General features: G+C 39.1%; 2 protein-coding genes across 3 annotated transcripts; both read right to left on the bottom strand.

Annotated features, from left to right (window-relative positions):
- Nucleotides 1–1,550: 1,550 nt before the first annotated feature.
- tfam (transcription factor A, mitochondrial) lies at nucleotides 1,551–7,927 on the bottom strand. Of its 2 annotated transcripts, XM_039788199.1 has the most exons (7): nucleotides 7,638–7,927; nucleotides 6,528–6,670; nucleotides 6,277–6,347; nucleotides 5,942–6,091; nucleotides 5,498–5,593; nucleotides 3,288–3,344; nucleotides 1,551–3,160 (listed from the first exon to the last, which is right to left on the bottom strand). In XM_039788199.1, exons 1-7 carry the CDS (start codon nucleotides 7,721–7,723, stop codon nucleotides 2,885–2,887), a joined length of 879 nt encoding a protein of 292 aa, XP_039644133.1. In that variant the 5' UTR covers nucleotides 7,724–7,927; the 3' UTR covers nucleotides 1,551–2,884. The 2 variants fall into 2 exon arrangements, with proteins under 2 accessions (XP_039644133.1, XP_039644134.1); XM_039788200.1 differs by lacking the exon at nucleotides 5,498–5,593.
- Nucleotides 7,928–9,945: 2,018 nt separating this feature from the next.
- LOC120551516 (ubiquitin-conjugating enzyme E2 D4-like) lies at nucleotides 9,946–17,419 on the bottom strand. Its single transcript, XM_039789001.1, has 7 exons — nucleotides 17,222–17,419; nucleotides 15,190–15,253; nucleotides 13,384–13,415; nucleotides 12,576–12,653; nucleotides 12,237–12,342; nucleotides 11,188–11,281; nucleotides 9,946–11,073 (listed from the first exon to the last, which is right to left on the bottom strand). Exons 1-7 carry the CDS (start codon nucleotides 17,243–17,245, stop codon nucleotides 11,028–11,030), a joined length of 444 nt encoding a protein of 147 aa, XP_039644935.1. The 5' UTR covers nucleotides 17,246–17,419; the 3' UTR covers nucleotides 9,946–11,027.
- Nucleotides 17,420–24,070: the final 6,651 nt, after the last annotated feature.

Raw genomic sequence — 24,070 nt, 5'->3', positions numbered from 1 at the left:
GTCACTTTGGTAGAATTACTACAAACAGCACCACACAATTGGATGACCTGTAAAAGCCTGTAACTTGCTTAAAATCTCTAGTCCGTTCCTCAAAAGTAAATCTTTATGTCAATGAACATGCCAGTGGCTTTAGAATGTCGAGTCCTTGTGTGTGTGTTCACAAAGAAGAGGCTTAGTTTGGTCAAAAAGCTTTGTCGTGTTGTCAATATCAAATTGTACTCTTTAGGTATTTTTTACATTACATTACATCTCATTTAGCTGACGCTTTTATCCAAAGCAACTTACAATTGCTATATATATATCAGAGGTCACACACCTCTGGAGCAACTAGCGGTTAAGTGTCTTGCTCCGGGACACAATGGTTGATGTTTTGCAGTGGGAATTGAACCATGGTCTCCCACACCAAAGGCATGGGTCATATCCACTGCACCATCACCACCCACCCATTTTCTGATGTACACTGTGGCTACAGTTTTGATGACAATAATTGAAAATGTACAAGACTTCACCTTTTCTGTACATAATTTAAAAATTTCAACAGTACAAAGTCACACATTCCTTTATGTGACATTAGGATTGCAAGAGATTGGGACAGGATTCACATTTATGCTTTTATTTTTTGGTTTTTCAACAAATGAGTGTCATTGCGATTCAGAAAGAAAACCACAAACCTATTTTATAGCACAAAGAAAGAAAGAAAAATGTCAACATAGAAAAGGTTACCACAGGAAACCTTTCTATCTGGACAATCCCAGTAGTTCCTGACGCTCCAGTCTGTCGGACTCTTCTTCTGTTTTGCCTCCCTACTCGTCCACCACACATCCCTAGTCCTCTTCTTCCCGGCTGTTGACCCCGTTTGATTCCTCTGTGTTCTTCCGTTGTCAGAAATGGGAACACTGTGTTGGGCTGTTTAGATATGCTTGCCAATTGAAGTTGATTTAATGTTTCACACGATCCCCTTCATTAGTGCAAGTCAAGACTCACCGGAGAGCAAGTCATCAATTCTGGACAAATTCACAACAACACTGTAAGAACAATTGGAACGTACTGGGTGGAAAACTTGCTTGACCGATTATGACAACCATGTTCAACCAATTTTGCATTTGAAGACATATTTAATGAAGTTATGCCAATATGTTTTGGGGGGGGGTAAGACAATCAACATGACATAAGCAATTGATCATGTAAAAAACAGCAGACACTTGTACATGATCAATTGCTTGCATGTACAAAAGCAATTGCAGTTTGACCAAAACAATGATACATTGCTTGTGCATAAGTGACTAGATCATGTGAAGGTTGAACAAGCAGTTTTGAGAGTGTCAATTGTGATCTGAGGAATGCGACTGAGAAAAGCTGAAAATGTACAGCTGTTGTAATGAACAGAAGTAATGTGTAGTGTGAAGGAGGCTCAGCGTCTGCAGAGACGGTGTAGGAGGATCAGAGGAGCGTTGCTGAAAATGAGCATATTTGAACTTTAAGCCTCCCATAGTACAGAGAACAGGCCCTGTGTTTGTGCGGTGTGTTCTTCTTACACCATAAAAAGGTCATTTTGTAGAAAGGTGTATGCACATTTTTATTTAGTAAATACACGTTACAAAGAAAACATGCCATTGGTAATGCGGTCTGAAAATGGTAGCACTAAATACATTCTACTGTAGAAGCAAAATAAACTGTCAATACTGAAAGTACGTTCTTCATAATTAACAGGTGTTTTCATTACAAATATGAAGACCAAAAAGAATCTGGATTTTAGGACTGTTAAACGACATTGGCTGAATTTCCACATAAAATGTTTGACACAACTGAGCTGCTGATGATCGACTTCATACGGTGAAATCAGAACAAACTAGTATTTTGCAGTTGTCATCTGAGGGTGGGAAGATCCTTTATGCCACCAAAACATAATCATTTGGATGAAGGCGCTGTGGGAGAAAAAGCTTATTTTATTATAAACAGCTTTTTTTTTTTTTTACAGCAGTTAACAGAACAAAAAGCATCTCATATAAAGCTCAACTGCAACAATGCATCATTTGGAACTTTTGGTGTTTAGAAAACCAACATGTCAGTCAATAATGTTACTTTTGCCATAAATGACAAATAGCAGTATTTCACAGTTTGAGGTTGCGACTGTACAATGTTTGACTAAGTCAACAACAGCAATGAAACAACAAATTCAGTCAGGTTGCATTCAGGGGAACCAGGACACGGTCTGCTCCTTAGAGGAAGTGGTGTCTGGGAATTTGAACCAATGGAACTTTCTCAACTTACTGAGAACTGGCCAACAAGCTGCAGTAAGGGCAGCACACTTCCACAGGTGACATACCCTTTGTTAAGGATAAAGGGGCTGTCATTCTAGATTTTGGGGACAACAACAGTAACCCTTCTATTCCCCTAAAACATATTGCGGTTACACTCAGGGCAATAAAACCGTTTAACCTCAGTATCCGTGCCTATTATCACTTTAACACTTAATTCAAATGTCAAAGCTTCTGAAAACATTACATTTCATCAACTAACTCACTTTCTTAGCTTGGAAAAATCCCACTTTACATCATTTAGATGGATTCAACCGACCAATCAAAACCAGGGTGTGTTTGTAGAGAGCGACAATAAGATCACATTGTTCTTGTAAAATGTAATATTTGATGTAGTTTTCACAGAACAAAGGTGATAATAAGGTTATTGTGAAATGATCTTCATCTGTCTGAATGCTGTAAAAGATTTGCCCTGTTGAACCTAAGAAGCTAACAAGAAAGACAACAGTGACTTTGAAGTTTGAGGGAAAAAAACAAGCCGAGCACAGCCCTGGGTCATCAGAACTGTCGTCAGTTACCATCACGACTCTTTTTCCCTCTACTCTAGATGTGACGATAAACACATCTTATGTCTTCTTGGTAGTCCTGACCGTTTTCACAGAGCTACTTTTTGTTGTCTTCCCAGTTGTTTTGGACTTCCCTGTGGCAGTGGCCTTCTTCACTGCTTTAGCTTTCTTCGTTCCTTTCTTGGCCGCTACAGTTTTAGCAGCAGGTTTTTTCTTGGTAGACAGGGTCTGCTCTCGGATCAGGTCTTCTCGTCCAATATCCATCATGTGGTCTTCCCACGACTTCATCTCATTTTTATAGCGAATTTTGTCATCCTCGGCCAGCTGTGTGTAGACCTGAGATGTAGAATAAACATATAGAATATGTGAATACTGCACACAACACTGAATTTATTGTTTCATATGTGCAGCGGCATGAAGGCCTAATTAAAAATAGGGGATATGCAATGATTGTTTGGCCAACCTGTTTCTGATGACTGAAGAGATTCCTCCAGTCCTCCATCAGTGACTTCATCTTTGCCTAAATGAACAGCATTGGCAGAAACATTATATCACTGACTAGTGTGCAAAGCCATGGGAATTTTGTGATACAAGCATATAATCACACGTTTCCATAAAAAGCTTAAAAGTGAAGCCCATGCCTTAACTGGCATTCTATCTAAAGTCCAGCAGGGGGCGACTCCACTGGTTGCAAAAAGAAGCCTGTTTCTAGTCAATGGAAAAATCAGCCTACTTCTCACATAGTTTTCATACCTCAGTAAACATCAAAATGTGTTTATGGTCTCAATCGCTAGTTTCTTGTCTTTTTCAATACAGCTTGATGTACATTTTGTAAATTATGGTCCCGTTTATATTAAAACGGACGATAAAGCAGGGGATGCTTTAGGGTCATGGCTACACGCCGACCTGTCCATCATAATAGAGGCTTAGCAGCTGCAGGTCATCCCAGCCAGGGAGCTTTGTTGCATGTCATGCCCCTCTCTCACTCCCCTGGTTCCAGTCTGCCTCTTCTCTAGCAACTATCCAATAAATATGAAAATACGCCCCAAAAAATCATCTTATAAAATAAGAAGAAAACAAATCTGCAGACGAAGTCAGAAAGACATTTGTGGCAATGGTGGTATTAGATGGCCCCCCAAAAAATGGGTTAGATACCTAAAAGGCTTGCTGAAAGGGGGAGTGACAGTCAAAAAGATGGATGAAAAGATACATTCTATTATAGGTGATGATATACTTCGGGATGCAACATAGGATAGACAGCAGTCTGCTTTAAGACCCGGAGGCATTTTCCTAAAACATCATGTTGAAACAATACGGAGAATATTCATATTTTTATTATTTTTGTTAATTTCAGTATAAAGTGTTTCCCTCCCACTAACGAAAGGTCTCTGGAATTTACATATGTACAAAAAGTCTACAACAAATGATCCGCTAATTACAGTACAAACAGTTCTGTTTATACAAGTTTATTTTGTAGAGTCATTTTGATGTTGTGTCTCAGATTTAAATGTTTTCGTTCTATGACATGACACGTGCAACTCATTTTGGTCTGACCAGTCCCTGGCAGACCAGTCCATCACTATTACTACCTGTGAGTATTAGTGATGGACTGATTATTGGGCCTGGCTGATTATCGGGTCATTTTTTTGGAAGTTTGCAGAATATATGTATCAGTGTTTTATTTGCCTGATAACAGATTAGGGTTGGGTACCGTTTGTACTTTTACGATTCCGATGCTGAACCGGTACTTTTAAAACGATTCCGATTCCTAAACCGATTCTTGAAAAACTGAAAAATGACATAAAAGAAAGGCTTTTTATGGAGTTTTTTTTTTTAATTGAAAATTATTTCTATTTAACAATATATTAACGTTTTAAAGTACTTAAATATATAATAAGTGAACCTAAGTCACCTAACACACAACTACAATAATTTAACAAATAACAGTATTAACAAGTAACAACAAAATAAATGTTGAGTTGGTATGCCAACCAGCTTCAAACTTTAACAGTTCTTTTGCAGAAAAATGACCATATTTGCCTTCTCTGGCAAGATACTCCACCTCTCCTGACTTATGGCATGTAGGCCTACTGCACAGGAGAAAACTCTCTCAGACGGTGTCCAAGAGGTCTGTACACACACAGGTAGGAGTTTGAAAGGGCAGGCAATTTGGGGAGGCCTCCCCCACCACCAGGCTACAGGCTCTTGTCCTGAACGATAGACTAGCAGAGTAAGTGTTAAATGTTTACTAGCGATCACGTGCAGTCAGTGAATGGTTAATATGCTTTCACGTCTGTTTTGGTGAGCCCAGAGGGAAAATATGCCATTTTAAAAGTAGACCACATTTACGGTAGCTAGCTAACGGTAGAATACAGAGAAAGTGTGATATTTTTACGTCCGTTTCAGAGCGTGTACAAAAAGCCGTCTATCAGCAGGGATTGTAGAGTAGCATGTCGGGGGAATAGCGCGGAAATATTTCAGTCGGAACTGAAATTCGCGTTCTAATCCGGTTTCACTCACCACTGAGTCCCCCCCCACCAACACTATCTGACTCTCTGTTACTGAGGATTATGTTGAAAGTTTCTAATTTATTAAATAATTGCTACTACACCTAATGTCAAAAAATCGGAACTGACCCGTTAAATGTCAAGTCATGGTGCTGTGGTTACTGACCTGTGTGGTGGTTCCTCTGGCCTCCTCAAAGTGCTCCGACATGAATATGTTGAACGGAGAGCGAGGACGCTTGGGCTTCCCCAGGTTGGTCAACTCCTGGATCACACACGAGCACACAGAAGAGGCACGTGTGTTGTTCAACGACGTGACGACAACAGGTGATATAATAAGGTTTCATACGCAGATTGCTGATTGAGGCTATTCCAGTTCATGTGTCACTCCCATGGTAAGCCCTACATTCAAACCTCTGGTTGTGTGCACCCTGCAGTGCTACAGTGTGTCATAGGACAATATACTGTCAGCACAGTTAAACTTTTAGATAGTTTGAATATCAAGTCTTAAGATGTGTTTCAAAGAGCACATAAATGATAATCTATCTTGAAGCTCTTGACAATATAGCACCCCGGCCTTTCCCTGGTCCCTATCTACTACTATCTCTCTTACCCTCTTTTTGCGGATGGCCTTCCTCTTGGCCATCCTCTGCCTCTTCTCCACGGCTTGTTGCTGGATCTGTGCTGGGGTCAGCTGGGCCTGGTAGCGCTGGAAGTCCAACTTAAACTGCTCCCTGGCCCGTAGAGAGGCTTCCTGAAAAGGCTACAAGGGTAAAGAGACAAAAAAAGAAGATAAAGGGTATGTGTTTTACAATGAATTAGTATCACAGAGATAATTTGCCACTTCTGACCACTGCTTTATTCTACAATTTAAAAAATTCAAGGCACTATTAAAAACTTGAAAAGGTATACAGTTTATACGGTTTAACAAGTAAAGGAGTGAAATACCTGTTTCTGTTCAGGGCTCAACGTTCTCCACTGCTGGGCGATTTTCCTGATGATATCCACTGATTTGATGTCTGTGAGCAGCAATTATATGATGATCATTGATGACAGAAATGTAGCATTTGAGTCCTTGACTTACCTACTCACACTGCTTATTGTACCACAAGCTGTTACTGCCAAGCCATTGCATCAAGTTTATGAAATCAATAACTTGGGATGCCTTCTGTAGAAGTATCAAGTGTTGCATATTTTACCTGGGTTGTGTCTGGTCATGACTGGCTGCTGTTGCAGAACATATCTCATGTATCCGTTTAGAGGTCTCTTCGGGGGCCCGCTGGCCTGAGAGGTCAGCCATTTTACTGAGTTGATGTATGCAGCTGGGGGGATACTGGTACACCTACAGCATTCACGTACACGCACACACAGAAATATGATATCATGATAATACTTTATTGATCCCAGATACATGCTGCAATTTACATGGTGGTACATACTCAATAGTAACATACATATAATAATATCAAAAAGTAGTTGCAGTCCAAAAGCCTTTTTTTTAATTTATTTTTTTATTTTTTTTAACACAACTAATTAATTCTGGGCTTACTGCGGTTTAGTGTCACAAATTATTTTCCAAAAACTGTGACTGAGCATCCCAGAGGATGAGGGTCTAATTTGAGACAGGTTAAGGCTAGGGGTAGGGTAAGGTATAGAACAGGTGGTTTAGTAGATTCATAATTAATTAAGGACATTGTATGGGGTATTTGGGACACTAAACTGCGCAGTATACCTTAATTCATAATATATATACCACAAACCAAAGCAGAACTTCTTTCAATAATGGTGGATGGAGAGATCGGTTTTATTCACGTAAAGTATTGCTTACTGGACCATCTGTATGTTATGGCCTCGAGTCATAACTCTATTACAAAAAGCCAGACAGCATTAAACTGCAGAAGGCGTAAAACTGCTGCACGTTAGAGAATTATTCTTTCACTTCTAGCCCTAACCTAACGACAAGTACATTAGTCTCAATTTAATGTATCCATATATTAGCATGTATATATAATATACATGCTAATATTAACTCACGAAAAGCTCCTCACTTTGGTTATTGAAATGAACGTAAAAACAATCAATATGCCAGCACGTTTGTTGACTGAGGGTCATAGAGTAATTAACTCTCTTATTTACCACACACATATCCTAATACTACCTAATGATTGTCATTTTAATGATAAAAACGTAACGTTACAGTAACGTTATGCGGATTGCCAAGAGAGCAAGCTAAAGCTAGCTTGCTAACTGTGCTCTACAACTAGACCACAACTTGAGCTAACATAGTAAAGTAACTTGAGGTTAGCTACCTTGCCAGAGTGCTTGTGCAGGAGAGAACACTGAAGGACTTAGCCAACCAGCTAGCACTTGCTGTCATGAAGCTAAACGGAGCCATGTCGGAGTAAATGCACGTAAATGACGTTAAGCGGAGGAATGGAAGACACAAGTATTGTCCCGCAAAAGCAACGTGTTATTATATTCACGCATTAGATTGTTCTTATTGAAGCCGAGCCTCTTCTCCTCCTCCTTGTTGACATGCATGGGCTGCGAAAGGCGCCTTAAGTCTCCCCCGGTGGATTGTGGGTAAAGGTCAAAGACAGAAGCAGCCTATAGTTCCGTTTCCGCATAAATCCTGTTCGGTTTTTTCGAACCGGTACGAACCTGCAGAAGCAGAAGTTTTAACAGAAATATCTGGGATAAAATGATTTTTAGAAGGTTTTCTTGCACTACATGGAGATTCTCCTTGTGCACACAACACACTGAGACGTTGTTACAGTAGAGCGGATAGCCAACAGGGGGGGCCATCGTCATGTGGACTTGTGACTGTTGGCTACATTGTTGCCATAAACTTCTGTTAGATTGCGCTTTAGACTCTGAAGTGTTACAAACGACAGTTATGTCGTTATGCAGTAGCAAAACATCTTATTTTATACAGTGAGGAAGGGTATCTTCTCAAATGTTCTTAAATTCGCCTATCGCGTAATCTAGGAATATACTAATCACTGAACCAGGTATGAGATCATTTTAAGGACTGGATGAACCCACAGGCACCAGGGCACAAATGAAGGAGCCACCTTAAGTTAAGGCCTATATTTCTGTTTAGCCTACATTGTGTGTCACTAATTAATATAATTAATCAAACTAACACAAACAATTGCCACACAGGACCATGAGGCCTTCAGTGTCAGTGGCCCTTAGGCAGCTGCCCTCTTTGCGTGGTCTGTAACCCAGCCTTGTTCATGTGAAAAAAATATGAAATTATTAACAAAAACAGTAACAAAACTATCAAGGAAACATAAAACACACAACCACTCGTAACACAGTAATATAATAGTCATACACATCCTAATACACACAATGGCTGTAGATTTATAGTGACATCTAACTCTATGAGCAGCAAGAGCTTGTGTACATATGTCAAAAGTAGGAACAAAACTTGAATTAGACAAGCTGATCCATTTTAGTTAAAAAAATCATTCATTAGCATCTGTTAGCTCTCAGTTAAGTCTACCTCACAATGTTAAACCCTTACGACTAAGAAAATGGAGAAATTGAATGTCACACAAATCACGTGCAGACATCAATTAATTCTTATTAATTGAGAGATTTTTGAATAGGCTCTTTATTGTAAATACACAATCTCTGTATTCACTGTTAACCCTTGTGTTGTCTTCTATTCGACCATGCATAGTCCTCCTGGGTTTTTGGCACTTTGACGTTTAACGCTTCTTTTCACTACCATGTATAAACACAACACAAACTCATTACTAGATTTACACTTATTTTTGGAATTCATGGTCAATAAACCTCATTTATAGGTTTATATAGGAAATTATAACTTATTCTTGAGTTAAAAAGCAGAAATTATGAATTTTTTTAACTAATATTAAAGCAAGGATAATCACAGAATGGCATATGTCAACATTCAGTCGAGTTTTTTTCAAATGCTAAAAAATTTAACAAAACACACAAAATTCAATGAAAACATAGATTTTTGTTGTACTTGCGAAGCATGTTGTATGGAATCATCCATGTTATATTTTTGGGTAATCACAATTAGGTAGTTAAAAAGAAACTCATATTACTGACATTTATTATTATATTACTGATATTACATTTAGACAACGGGTCAAATTTGACCCAAAGACAACATAAGGGTTAACCCCCATTTTCAACTGTATGTGGGTAATACATTGTTTTACTGGAATTGTCCCACCACATTGTGTGTTGTTAATGCAGTCCGCTCTGGCTACCCAATTAACCTATATGCAATTAAAAACATTTTGCTGCCTGATCTTGAGACTGTGTCAAAATTAAGTTGTAAAACCATTATTTCATATTTGTGCTTAAATATTACATATTACTAAATTAGTTTGGATTTAATTAAAGAACCACATATCAAATGTGGGGCCAGGTATTATTTTGGAATAAAGAAACTGGAGGCTTTCTCCCATGTACCATTAAATGCTGGCTACCATAATTACAACTGACCTAACCATATTAATACAAAACAATATGACCACTAAATTAGACCATGTCAACACAACAATATTGCAAAATACAAACTGCCTGCCACAGATCAACACTGTTCAATCAACACTGATAAAAACCATAAAGTCATGATAAAAACTGCACCATTCTTTAATTCAGTACAAAAGGTGCCACACAGGCCTCAAAGACACAAGTGAGACTGCTTACACAGGAACAGAAAATGGGATTTTTACCATTTCTATAGCATAGATAGATATACAGACAGACTAGGTCAAACAGAACACATTAAACCTTAGGTACAGGTTTCATGGTTAAAAATCTAATTTTTGTGCCTGTGTAAATCCAACCAAAAAGCCAACATCACTGCTAATCTCAGGGGAAAAGAGTACATACTTTTAATGACAGATTTACATTGTGATCATTCTAAATGAAAAAAATGTTATACTATACAATTAATAACAATTATAATAAAAAGACAGTACTAGGTGCCTTGACTTGTAATTGCTCCCATTTTCAGGGAAACTGCAACAGTACATTGTTTCATTCCACTTGGTCTGCTACAAGATGCAAAAGAACTATAAAAAAAAAAAATAAAAAACTCCATCACCCACTGAAAATGTGTCAGAATAAGGGGCTTACATATTTGGCATTCACCCTTCCACATTTCCATGGTTCACTGCGTTTCCTTGCAGGCTGCTGATGAGCGCAGCAGGGACTGAACCTGGGTTTTTCCAGTTATGGAGCAGCTTGTCTAACATGTATGCTATTCTTCTGCTGCACTATTACTCAGCTCCTTTAAAAAATAAAAAAGGCTTATTGCTGAATGGCATACATTGGGATTTATGACCTACAATCCACTAGTTTTACTTCAAAAAGGAAGAATGCTTTGAAGCAATTTGTAATAAACTCATAAATAAAATTTCCTTGATACAAAAACAAACAACATACCAAACTTTGAAATATCACGGTATCTATGAAATGCCAATAGGCAATATTTCCCTTCTGCTCAAAGTAAAACCTTCTGCTTCCATATAAAAACAAAGAATGTATGTCATGGTCTCAGATTAATTATCATGTTAATAACAGTTGTTTGAATGAAAATTATCTAAGATTACGTAATGATTCCATACTATAATTTACAGTGTGTTGTGACATAAAAAAAAAAAAGGAAAAGTTCTCAGCATGTTTTTCTTCATCTTTCTTTTTCTTTACATGGCATACTTTTGGGTCCAATCTTTTGCTAGTTTGTTGTATCTGAGGATAGAAAAGAATAGAGTTGGTTGATGATAACTGACAACATCAGGTACACACATGTCCTGAGCTGATGTTGATATTGATATTACTGGACAATAAAGCACCATCACTCACTTGTCTTTGTCGTTCTTGTACATGTGAGCTATGTCTGGAACTAAGGGGTCGTCTGGGTTTGGATCACAAAGCAATGAACATATGGACAATAAAACTGGAATGAAGAGGAATTTAAAAAAGATCACATTAGTTAACATGTAGATAAAGGATGTTTAAAATGAGCCTACCCCAGATATATCCCTACTTGTAGTCACCAGGAGCGATGAGTTCTGTGTCCTGTGTCAGCATAGACTGGGAAGTGGGAGGGGAAGGTATGCTGTACAAAACTAAAGATTTAAATTCTGAACAGCACTGCATTCATTAGTTATTTCCACAATAGAAACAAGAAGCAAACATTGTGACATTTGTGCATTGAAGAGTCTATGAAAAGTATCATGTTGATCAAGGAAGAGAGTAGATCGAGAGAGAGCGAGTACAGCATTTTCTCCTCAGGCAGAGTGAAAAACAGAGATCAAAGCCTCCCATTCAAACCGCGCTCACGAAGGTCCCGTGGAATATGGACAGCTACAGTAGCTTGGAAATAGTGTCATGGGCACTGAATTTGAATCACTTTACTGTTTAAAACCTAAACGTTAAATCACCAGTTTCACGTGTCAATGCCGTCTCCTAAGGTCTGGTCTATGTGCTGGATTTCGTTCTTAGCAGTGGTTAGCTAGCAATTAGGCCCACTGCCTGCAACAGTATTGATAATATGTGGCACAATGTTTAGTATGTGAATCGACCAAGACATATTTTCTTTGTAAATAATACAGTCAAGTGGTACAGCTCAAGTTGCTTCAGTTTAGGCTTGTGAAGGTTTTTCCAGCATAATCTGTTCATATGGGACCACGCTCAGGACCCATAACACCTTATATTATATATACTATACACTAGTAGCTACATTGCCGGCCGAGAGATAGATAGATATATATATATAATATATATATATATATATATATATATATATATATATATATATATATATATATATAATATAATATAATAATGACAGTGGAGTTGCTGTTGCAGTTACAGTTGACACAGTGAAAGCAACAGGAGGCTGTAATTACCTTTAGACACTGTTAGTGCTGGAGACCACTGTGACCGTAGAATGTCCAAACAGATACTCCCATTGCTGTTTATATTCGGGTGATAAATCTTAGTTGTAAATGCTACCTGTAAAAAAATAAAAATAAAGAAATAAAAGAACAGTCACACAGGTTTGTGTGATCCACCAACTGCTTGTTCTTGAGAACAGGCATCCATTACAATCACGGAATCTACAACTTGTCAGGTATTATTCCTTACATAATTTATGAGACAGGAGAGGGTTTTCTGATTGCACAACGACCACAATAAATTCCACAGTATGACAGGTCAAAGCTTTAAGTAATCAAACCAGCTCATACCTTCGGTGGCTTGAATGGGTAGTCGGTGGGGAAGTGGATTGTGAGAAAGAATACTCCTCCTTGGTAAGGACTGTCACCCTGATATAAAGACATGTGTGAGACATTGCTGTCAGTAAAACATTTCACACAAAGCATTCAGCTGAAACCAATGAGTGACAATAAGCACATTACAGTCACTTTCATTGAGGACAGGGACAAAATAATGTGTTTTTGAACATTAAAGCATGTAAACATGTTCTAGTAGAAACCCAAAATAAAAGTTTGAACCTAAAAGTGAGTGTTATATGGCACCTTAATATAAAAAGTGTACTTTCAAGTTCAAAGTAGGGCTGGGCATTATATATTAATATTATATCGACATCGATATATGAGACTAGATATCGTCTTAAATTTTGGATAATGGAATATCGTGATATGACATGTCTTTTCATGGTTTTACAGTCTGCTTTACAGTAAAGTGATTTTGTGAACTTACCAGACTGTTCTAGCTGTTCGGTTATTTGCCTTTACCCACTTAGTCATTATTTCCATATTATTGATGGTTATTTATCTAAAATGTCATTGTGTATATTTTTTGTTAAAGCACCAAAAGTCATCCCTACAATATCACGGCAATATCGACATCTGGTTTTTGGTCAAAATTGAGCCAAAGTAATACAAGGGGATGCAAAACAATTGAAACAAAGTGCTATAGTGGACCAAACAAATCCCCACTAGTCCCAATAGCTACTAAGAGACCATAATGTAGTACAACCACAGGAGTATGTATGGGAGGACTGAAAGCCTTAAGTGATGGTGTGATACTCACCGGACCCATTATGGTTGCTTGCCAATGAAACACTAAAAGCAATTAAGGGGAAGAGAGAGAGAGAGAGAGAGAGAGACACAGGAAAAGGTAAGCTGTACACATCACAGACACAATGTTCATCAGCCATCATCCATCAGTTACAACGCACTGTGTCTTAAGAAGCTCATACCTCTACCCAGCTTTCCCTGATGTTAGGTACCTGTGAAGCCACAGCCATACTAACAACAGCCATTACCTTCCCAGATTACTGTCTTTGCCTCGATTATTTAAAAAGCTAACCAAACCAACTGCAGGGGTTACGTGCCTTAAAGTATTGCCCTGAACTTTACCTACATAAAATTTAAGTTATAAACAAAAAAAAAACCCGTAATCTTGTAGATTTATAATAAGTAGTTTCAACAATCAGCCATTCTTCAAAATGAGTAGTGAAGGTAATAAATGATACTATTAAATTTGTAAGAAGTAATTTTTATTGTATTAATTAAAATATTCACTCTATTTTTCAGTACTTATTTTATAAAATGTAATCGTTGAAATCATACTGTATATCCCCACAAGGAATGCCTCATACTTGACCTTTTGGAAAACCCCTCACCCAAATTGATTGTCACATTGAAAATGATTGTCCAATCATAGCTTTGCAACTGCAAATAGGCACAGCAGGACTGTCAAGCTTTGGAGTCTTCTCGCTGAGGTGGAAATCACCAATCGCTTTGCTAATTTGAATGACTTGTTTCAGTTCTGTTCAAAGATTCGCAGTCACTGACTATGGATTTCATTCGCATATTTGTCTAAGCGTAGTGCTCGCATCACTGTTGAAATGCACATCAGTACATACCTCAGTAAATGAATGCATCACGGCTCAGATATTTTAGTACGTAAAACAGTAGGTGAACGGCTCACGATTAAGAGGTAATTGTACGACAATAAGAGAACGCATCTCCGCCCCGGGGCGGCGACATTCAGTGCTAACTTTCTTCAGTTCAGTAGTACATTCAGTCTGTTTATGGTCCAAGCTATTATGCTCAGTTTAGTACAAAATTAGCCTATACAAGCACTATACATAAGGTGAATGGGTCAGTAGCCTATTATTAACGTGTCTGTGGCTTTAGTGGTCTTTTAATAAGGAAATAACATACTGTAAATCACAGCTGACAAAGGTGCTTTCAGTCACATTGCTAAAAGCAGTTTGGTCAGTTACAATGGCGATTCTGTATAGTCAGAACCATTTAAAGATTCATTTATTAGGATTTGTTAGTACATGTAGTGAATACCTCTAGTGGTGTGCATGGTGTACTATATTGGTGTCATTTTTTTGCCTTTTCCAAAAACACTCAAACCTCTGTACAAAAAAATCTAAGTTATGATACCTGCAGGCAGAGAACTTCACTGTGTACCTGCAGTCCCACTAAAAGTATTGCAGAATTTCCCAACAATGGCTAGAATGATGGGTATTTGTAACATCTGACATTTTCACTACACTTGAAGTAGGCTAGTTGTTGACAAAGCTAAGTGGTGGCTCCGCTACCTATGTAATCTGGACTGGAATCTGGAACCCCTCTTTCTCCCTTAACTATGCAAGGCCCAACAACTGAAATGCCATCATCTTAAAAAACGTCCATGCTGTCGTTTCTATTTCTAGGACAAAGTCTGTTTCTACAATTCCCTTCTTTGTTTATTTTATGTAAGTCGGCGAGAAACATTTTCTTTTGCGAAATACATTTTGGGCATTTACACACATTAACCATAAAAAGTGCCAACAGGCAGTGGGAGCACTCAGGACATGAAATGTGCATGTGTACTCACAGTCTTCCCCCACAGGGCCAGCAGAGCACTGTGCTGGTGGGTCTCTCTGCAGGTCATGCAGCTCCTGCTCAATGCAGCAAAAAATACTCCTGTTAGTTATTTAGCTGAACAGGTATTGATCAAATGTAATAATATTTTTTTTTTTAAACTTTAGTAACAGCTTGAGAGCACATCTGAATCAAACCTTTTGGGCACTACTGTGATTTTTTGATGATTAACGTTTGAGTTTCTCTAAGTGACACTCGCTTATATCTGTCCGTTTTGTTTCTCTCTTTAACACAAAACTAAAGACTTCATCATGTGTACCAGATGAGGTTTTCCAGGAAAGTTATCAGATAACGAAAAAATATTTGACAAAAAACAATCCTAACTCAAGGTCAGCTTTGACTGGTCCTCTCCACGACATCTCAAGGTATTCCTTAATGGATTGAGCAGTAAGCGGACCCTGAGTTAAGATTTTTTTTTTGTGTGTCAAATTACAGGTTCCAAGGTTAACTTTCATGTAAATAGAATTGGTTCTTTTTCTCCACTACCTTCTCTCTTCTTCCAACTGAGGTTAGTGCCACCAATGTGTTAAAAGGTGTACTCCAGCAGACCTTGCCTGGTAAATATCCACGTCTTTCCACAACCCTAGTTTTTCAGACAGGCTTGCTGTTATTATTTCCAAGCCTAAACTGAGATCTCCCTGACAACTCATTTGGGTTATTTTCTCAAATGTTAGAAAGCTTCTCCAGAGCCATAGCAGATATCAAACTGTTATCACAGGCTGAGTAGTTTACTAGTCATGCTTAGCACTAAACTTCAAGTATAAAGTTGGAGTGCCCCTTTAAAACAACATGAAAAGTAGCCTAATACATTTAAGATCTTTGGCTTATTTTGTGAACAAGAAAAAATGTGTTTTGTAGAAGAACGGATTCAGCAAGGTAAGGTATCTGTACTGAGGTTGCTGGTGTCAACAATAATCACCCCTAATCCCTGAGCGGGACATTTTTCACTTTCAGTTTTGGATAAATAACTTCATTGTGATGTAACCAATATGCCACCACAAAGCATTTACAAAGAAAGAAATTGTTAAGATAAAAGTTTCAATATATATTTGGTCTGTCACTTATTAACAAACATCAGCAGCCCCAGTAGCAGGGTAAAGGGTGCACAATTATTTGGGTGTGGTTGCTAAAAAAAAAATGTATTAGCTACATAGGGATATTGGCCTGCATCAGTTTTCCACATCACCGAATAGCAGACATCCCTTCTCGATGTTTCAATGGCAAATAACTTGTCCCAAAAAGCTTTGTACTTTCCTTCAGCCCTCCTCCCATCAGGTTACTTCCTGGTTGCAAGGAGTGGCATAAGGGAGAAGAGCCTTCGAGATCTTCCCTAGGAGGAGCTATACCTATGTTAAAGATTTCATGAAGTGCACACAATTAAGCAAAATCACTTGTGTTTCATCACATCAGAAGTTCCTATTTCCCAATTCAAATTCTGTCCTTCATGAGGACTTGTGGTAGTTTAGAGATACCTGACGCTGAGCCTTTATCCACATCTAGTATTCTACTAAGGCTGTTAAGCTAACTAAATAGCAGGGGTAACGTTACATCATTAAAACGGAGAAACCGTAAGGAATAAATGGCATTGTGTGTTGAGAAGCACTTTCCTTGTCACTGCATAATTTGTCTACCGTTAAGATGTACAGTTCAAGTACAACAGGGCTGTTGTCCGGTTACTTAGACAAGTTAGATAACATTAGAGAACACACAATAGTGACGGCTTCGAAAATAGTGACAGATTAACATGGAAGTAGCCCGACTAGTTGTTAGCAAGCTAGCACGAAACTTTGAAGTTGTCACTGGCTGCTGTATCTGTTCTGGGAGGTGTCAACAAACAAATCATTTCCAAAAATGTTACGTAGTTAGTCAGAAGTTGCTCTGAAGCGGGGGTAGCGTTTAAATCGTTATTAAACCTTTTATAGAAATGAACTCTGGGCCAGTTAGCTACCATTAGCTGGCAACCATAGCTAGCCAGTCAAATTTACCTTCTGTATTCTTTTCAGTGCCATGTAGATGCAGTTTGCTCCTCAACTGTCGTCGACTCGCTCTTTATTTAAATTTCACTATTATTGTTGACGAACCAAATGGCTGTAGTTTATTCCCTGAGTACTTCGACAACCGGGTATGTGTTTGTGTTTTTATAAAACCTCTTTTGTTTCCGCTTTCTCCTGTTTACGGTCGATCCTCCAAAGTGGATCATGGGAAACGTAGTTCTGAATATTGCAATTTGGTGTACAACAGAATACATCCATGGGAATTACACTAGGAGTCTTGCATTGCTATTAGTTCTCATATAGCAGTTTCTGGTTAGTTTGAAGCCCATGAAGGTTTCAATATATTTTGATTGCATTTTATATATATATATATATATATATATATATATTATTATATATTATTATTATTATTATTATAATTATATATATATATATATATAATAATTATAATAATAATAATAATAATAATAATAATAATAATAAATTGGAATTATATATGGCTTTTCATGGACTCAAAGTTCGCTTTACAGGGCAGGGTAGATTATAAAAACATAACAAAACAAAACGAGCAAACAAAACAATTAGAACAAAACAAGATACAGATGAAAAGGGAGGGGGCAGGTGGACTATGGGTAGGCTGAGGTGAAGAGATGGGTCTTGGTAGGGACTGGAAGATGGTGAGGGACTCAGAGGTGCGGATCTCTTGGGGAGGGGAGTTCCAGAGCCTGGGAGCTGCTCTGGAAGAAGGCTCTGTCCCCAAAACAGCGCAGGTTGGACTTTGTGGATGGAGAGGAGAACCGGCTGAGGTGGATCTGAGGGACCGTGAGGGTTGGTAGGGGGAGAGGAGGTCAGTGAGGCATGAGGGGGCCAGATGGTGGAGGGGCTTTGTAGGTGAGGACCAGGATTTTGTAGGTGATCCGGTGGGAAATAGGAAGCCAGTGGAGTTGTTTTAGGACTGGAGTGATGTGGTGCCAGGATTTGGAGCAGGTAATGAGGCGGGCGGCTGAGTTCTGGACCAGTTGGAGTCGGTTGATGTTGGTAGAGCTGATGCCGAGGAGAAGTGAGTTCCAGTAGTCCAGTCGGGGAGGAGATAAGAAGCGTGAATGATTCTTTCAGCAGCGGGGGGTGTGAGAGAGGTGTTTGCTGATTTTGGCTGGCGGAGGTGAAAGAAGGAGGTTTTAATGACTTGCCGGATGTGAGGCTCAAGGGAGAGGGGGGAATCAAAGATAACGCCAAGGTTGCGGGCCTGGGGAGATGGGGAGACAATGGTGCCGTCGATGGTGATAGTGGAGTTATTGGTTTTGCTGAGTGTGAATTTGGAGCCGATCAGAAGGAATTCTGTTTTGTCGCTGTTGAGTTTGAGGAAGTTGTGTTGCATCCAGGTTTTAATAGCTGACAGACAGGAGTTGATGTGGGAGAGGGGAGGATTGTGGGGGATTTGGTGCTGAGGTAGATCTGGGTGTCGTCCAGCATAGCAGTGGAAGTCCAGGTTGAAGTGGCGGAGTATCTGACCAAGACGGAGGATGTAGATGATGAAGAGGGAGGGCTGGTCAGGGCATTGAGGAACACCTTGAGTGACTGTGGCTGTGGCAGAGGTGTGGTTGTGGAGAGATATGAAATGGGATCTGTTGGAAAGGTAGGAGTGGAGCCAGCTGAGTGCAGTACCTTTGATACCGAGGTCTTTGAGTCTGGTGAGCAGGATGTTATGGCTCACAGTATCGAAAGGCTGCACTCAGGTCGAGGAGGATAAGGATGTTGAGGGAACCGGTGTCAGCAAAGGTGAGGAGTTCGTTGAGGACTTTGAGGAGAGCGTTTTCTGTGCTGTGTAGGGGCGAAAACCAGATTGGAGAGGTTTGAATAAGTTATTGGCATGAAGATGGGTTTGTAGTTGTGAGCGGCACTATGTTCCAGGGTTTTAGACAGAAAGGGGGTTGGATATTGGGCGGTAGTTGTTGAGAGAGGAGGGATCCAGACCAGGTTTTTTAAGGATTGGGGTGACAGCAGCAGTTTTGAAAGCAGAGGGGACAGTTCCAAGGGACAGAGAGGAGTTGAAGAGGTTAGTGAGGTAGGGGCATAGGACCGGGAGGCAGGACTTCAGAAGTGGAGTAGGGAGGGGGTCAAGGGAGCAGGTAGTGGGTTTGGAAGAGCTGATGAGTTTGGAGATATCAGGAGGAGTGACTGGGTCAAACTGGGAGAGGAGGAAGTGTGGAGGAGGGGTCGGGAGGTCTGGAGGGATGGGGAGAGGAGGGTCCAAGGTAGGTGCTGGAGTAGATCCTGGGAGGTCAGATACAGGGGATAGAGATTTGTAAATGAGATTGATTTTGTCAGTGAAAAAGTGGAGGAATGAGTTGCAGAGATCCGGAGTAGAGGTAAGGAGGCTGTTGGTATATATATATATATATATATATATATATATATATATATATATATATATATATATATATATTTATAAAACGCGCCGCACATGTAATAGGCTCTAGATAGATAGATATAGATTTTTATTGATCCCAAAAAATGGGAAATAACGGTGTTGCAGCAGCAAAACATCAGACACACAGCACACATACAGAGTATACAGAGTATACATTAAATAATAGGAAACAATATACATGAAATAATAATTGAATACTACACGAGCAATATTTAAAATATATACAATTTGGAAATAAAATGTACAACTGTTTCAATAGATATAGATAAACTTAATGTGCAAGTTGGGGAGCAAAAATGTACAACTGTTTCACTAGTAATGATAGGATGTAGATAAACCTATTGTGCAAGGTTGTGCAAGGTGCATTCAGTGCAGTTGTGATGTATATGAGTCTTATCTCACACTCAGTGATGAAGTGTTAAAAAGTTGAATTGCCTGTGGTAGGAATGATTTCCTGTAGCGGTCTGTGCGACATCGAAGCTGTCGGAGCCTCTAAATTTAAAAAACAAGACTAGGTTGAAACCTATGGCTGGACCGTGTCTAGTGCTAAATTGCACTTAACTTGAAAACGTGCTTAATTCAGGCCAAATTGTTACAGGGATGGTCAGCAGTGGTGTCTATAACATGACTTGCTGGATATGAAATGTTAATGTAGTGGTCCCAGTAATATTTGTTGTTTTTATTGTTGTTTTGTACTGAAGTAGCACAACTACGAAAGAGGATTAGGTCCACATGTGAAAAAAATGTTTTTGAGTTCTGAGTTTAAAGTCACAATTCTGACTTTTTTTCTCAGAATTCTGTATTTAAACTCAGAACTTGAATACAATTTTCACATGTGGCCCTAATCCTCTTCCGCACTACGATCACATGACATGGTTAGGATACGTTTGAGACAAATAATTGAGGACTGCTTTATTTCAATGAATTCAACAATGTAATTATAATATATTCACATAACGTGTTTATGTTACTTTAGCCCCATTTTCAACTGGTTTTAAAATCCGTCCTGATTGATCTGCCAGTGCCTGAATTGGACCAAAACAGGTGCCAGTACCCTAATACAGCAGTTGCATGACATGATCATTGCATGTGTCGTAGATATATTTGTATTTTTACATAATTGGTAATATATACCACTACTCATGTATTTTGTATAAATGTTAATACATAGGCTACGACATTCCTTTAGTTGTGTCACATAAATGTTATTTGCTTGATAAACATGTTTATGTAGCTATTGATACAAATCAAATTGCACACAAATATAATATTGCATATATGCTACAATAAATGAAATGAAAATATGATATCTCTTGGCCTACAGATTACATTGGATAATTAGAAGGAAAAGCCTACAAAAGGCAAGTATGGGCAAGACTGCATTTATTTAGCTCCAATGATACAGTAACATAAAATGTCACCTTGAAGTACCCTGTATCAAATCAACATAAATTCCATACAACTTAAAGGTTACATGTGTGTGTGTGTGTGTGTGTGTGTGTTTTAGTCTCCAGTACCCTGTTAGACTAGCCTAGAAATCTAGACGCACCCTAGCAGCAGCAAATGTAATTTGCAGCCAGGGTCAACATCTTGATGTGGGTCTGGCTTATCAGGCTACTGTTAGACATGAATAGAAAGAATATAGCATATTGAGGTCTGGGCCTCTACGTTCAACTTACAGTATATAATACATACAGAAATCATGTGCCAAATCAGAGTAGTATACTGCCATTTGTACATTATAGGGCAGCTGAGGCCTACAGCATAAACACTATCATTATGTTGTTGTGAGCAAGAGAATAGACTGGACAGCACTTAATTTCCCTGTAAACAGAGCTACAATCTGTTTACTGGTCTCAGTACTTGTGTTTATGGGACTTTAGGCCAATAAGAGTGTTAACATGAACTTTCAAACAGATACATTTAATTGTCAGTGCAATTATGGGCCCATCAAAAGGGTGGGAATGGTAGGGGATGACTGAATTTCTCAGGGAGGTGTGTGTGTGTGTGTGTGGTGGGTTGTTGATGTCAGGTCCTTAGATCATTTATTACATGCATTTCATTACTTACTAGACAGACAGCTAAGATTTAAACCCTATCTACCACAAATTATGTTTATTTGCAGCTAATTTGTAGTCGATTTACAATCACAATTGTCAATCACAAGCACAGAGACCTATCTTCGACCTTTTGACAGCTGCGTTGGTAATAATATTATGAATGGCGAGTAAAAGGCATTAGTTATCTGATAGGATGCAGAGACTGCGTAAAATATTGTACTGATACATACTCTTACTGATATAAGAAAGTAATATCATAAACTCACTGTTGAATAGCTATGCCAGAACATATGTTTAATTAATAAAAATAAATAAAGCAGCAAGCGGCGATTCCGGGGTTCAAACCAACACAGGCCATTAGAAGTTGAATGCTGTGAAGGAGACTAATGATGCCCACAAGTGGGATTGAACATATAACCTCTTGTTTGTAAGACAGCCATGCTATGTGTGGCAGGGTGAGGAGAAGGGAGAAGTACCTTTGATAGAGCGATGAGATTGAAGACCAAAAACACAACCTGGAGAATTACACCACAGGAAATATGTATGACGAAGTGGGTATTAGCAGCTACCACTAACCTTGAGTTCACAATTTTAAAAAAGCACACAGATTTGTGTTATTTTATTACAAATGTAATGAAAATTCACTATTAAAAAGTGTGAGCCAACTACTGGTATTTAAATAAAGACCAAACCAAAAGTGGGATGAGGCTTTTAAATGGGGTGTTAGGCTACGCTAGGAATGTGCATACTTGCCACACGTGCAGTCACAGAAACTCGTAGAGCAAGCAGGTAAACCACTCATGTGTCCCAGGGCCTTTAACCACAGCAAACAATGAGGAGACCTCGACCAGGGTAGACTCGCTTTACCAGACCTTCCTCTACAGCGCTGTGGAGGAGGGTCTGGCTAGTCCACATAGCATTCCAGGATGGGAGAAAAACGTGCTCTGGTTTATTGGCATTTCTTTAAACCAATCACAATCGTCTTTGGCGGTGCTAAGCTCCGGACGGAGCCACGGTGCCGCTGCAAAATAGCCTCGGAAGGAGGGAATTTGTTTTGGTGGAACATGTGTATGTTGAAAAGTTGTTTTAGTCGTGCGAGATAAAGATGGGACAGATGTCTGGATTTACCCTGCAGAGATCTGAGGAGCAGTTAACCATAGTCCTCATGAATCCACCAGAGTTTAGAATTTCATCACAAACAAAGTGGAAGGTAACAGACATCTGGCCGAAAAGAGTGAAATCCGGTGGATTTTCCGGTGGCAATGGAGCAATCCCGGAAGTGAAATGTCGTGGATATATACTAGCCAGAACAGAACTAGAACAGAACTTAAAATGAGGCAAAACAAGCAGCAGGTGGAGACCTACAGAAGACATAGATGAATACCAGGGCTTAATAGGCTAGAGGGAAGACCCCTAAAAGTTCTTTAGTTTTCTATCCCTGCTGGAGGTAGAACAAAGGACAATACTGTTTTTCTTATTCTCTTAGGTCTCCAACATGTGAAATGGAGCCTTGTAAAAACCTTTCACTGCAAAAGTGGTGATGTGGGTGTAAGGTTTCCATTCTACATCACCCCTGATTTCTAAAACTGGTGTAAGCTTGTCCACACCTAAAGACAATCAAATTGCTCATGCCAGAAGCATCATCTGAAGCCACACTGTGACACACACAAGACTTATACAGTTGTGTATAAGTACAGAATCACAGATCCTGACATAGTTTGACTTTGCTGAGTGCTGATCCTAGCCCTCTACCTTCTGAATAACCTAAAACAATGATAAAGGTCACATGCTCATTCAAAGTAAAACCTAAATATTTATATTGGTCGGTATATGACATCACTGATTAAACAAGATTAACTGCGCTCCTTGCAACTAATTGCAATTGCAGTATCCAGTTATTATTATACATCCATGTTTTACAGTCTATGGGCCAAACAGTGCAAGTACTCCCGGCCCATCATGGGATGCCCTATGGCCCAAAAATACTTTTTCCTATGGGATGGGTGGATACAACTTGGAGAAAGTGCTACCTTGGCGCGGTCCACCGCTCGAAATTGCTCGAAAGCACTGCGCTCAAAGTTCAAATTATTTCAACTTTGACCTCGTTGACACTGACCTTTCAAGGCGCAACCAAAGCCAGAAGCAATGATATGACATAAACCAAAATCTACACAACTGGACATGTTTCAGAAGCAATGGGATCCGAAATTGGGGAGGAATTATTAACAACATCGACAAGCAAGAGTGTATGTAATGTATATATATAATCTTTTGTTGCGATGATCTAGAATACATCTATCATCCAGGCACGACTGCTGCCGCGAATGTAAGTTTGCGACACCAATGGCA

This window comes from Perca fluviatilis, chromosome 21 (genome assembly GCF_010015445.1).
Source record: "Perca fluviatilis chromosome 21, GENO_Pfluv_1.0, whole genome shotgun sequence".
Lineage (NCBI taxonomy): Eukaryota > Metazoa > Chordata > Actinopteri > Perciformes > Percidae > Perca > Perca fluviatilis.
Note: the sequence above shows the minus strand (reverse complement) of the source record. Positions and strands in the feature narration are given on the sequence as shown.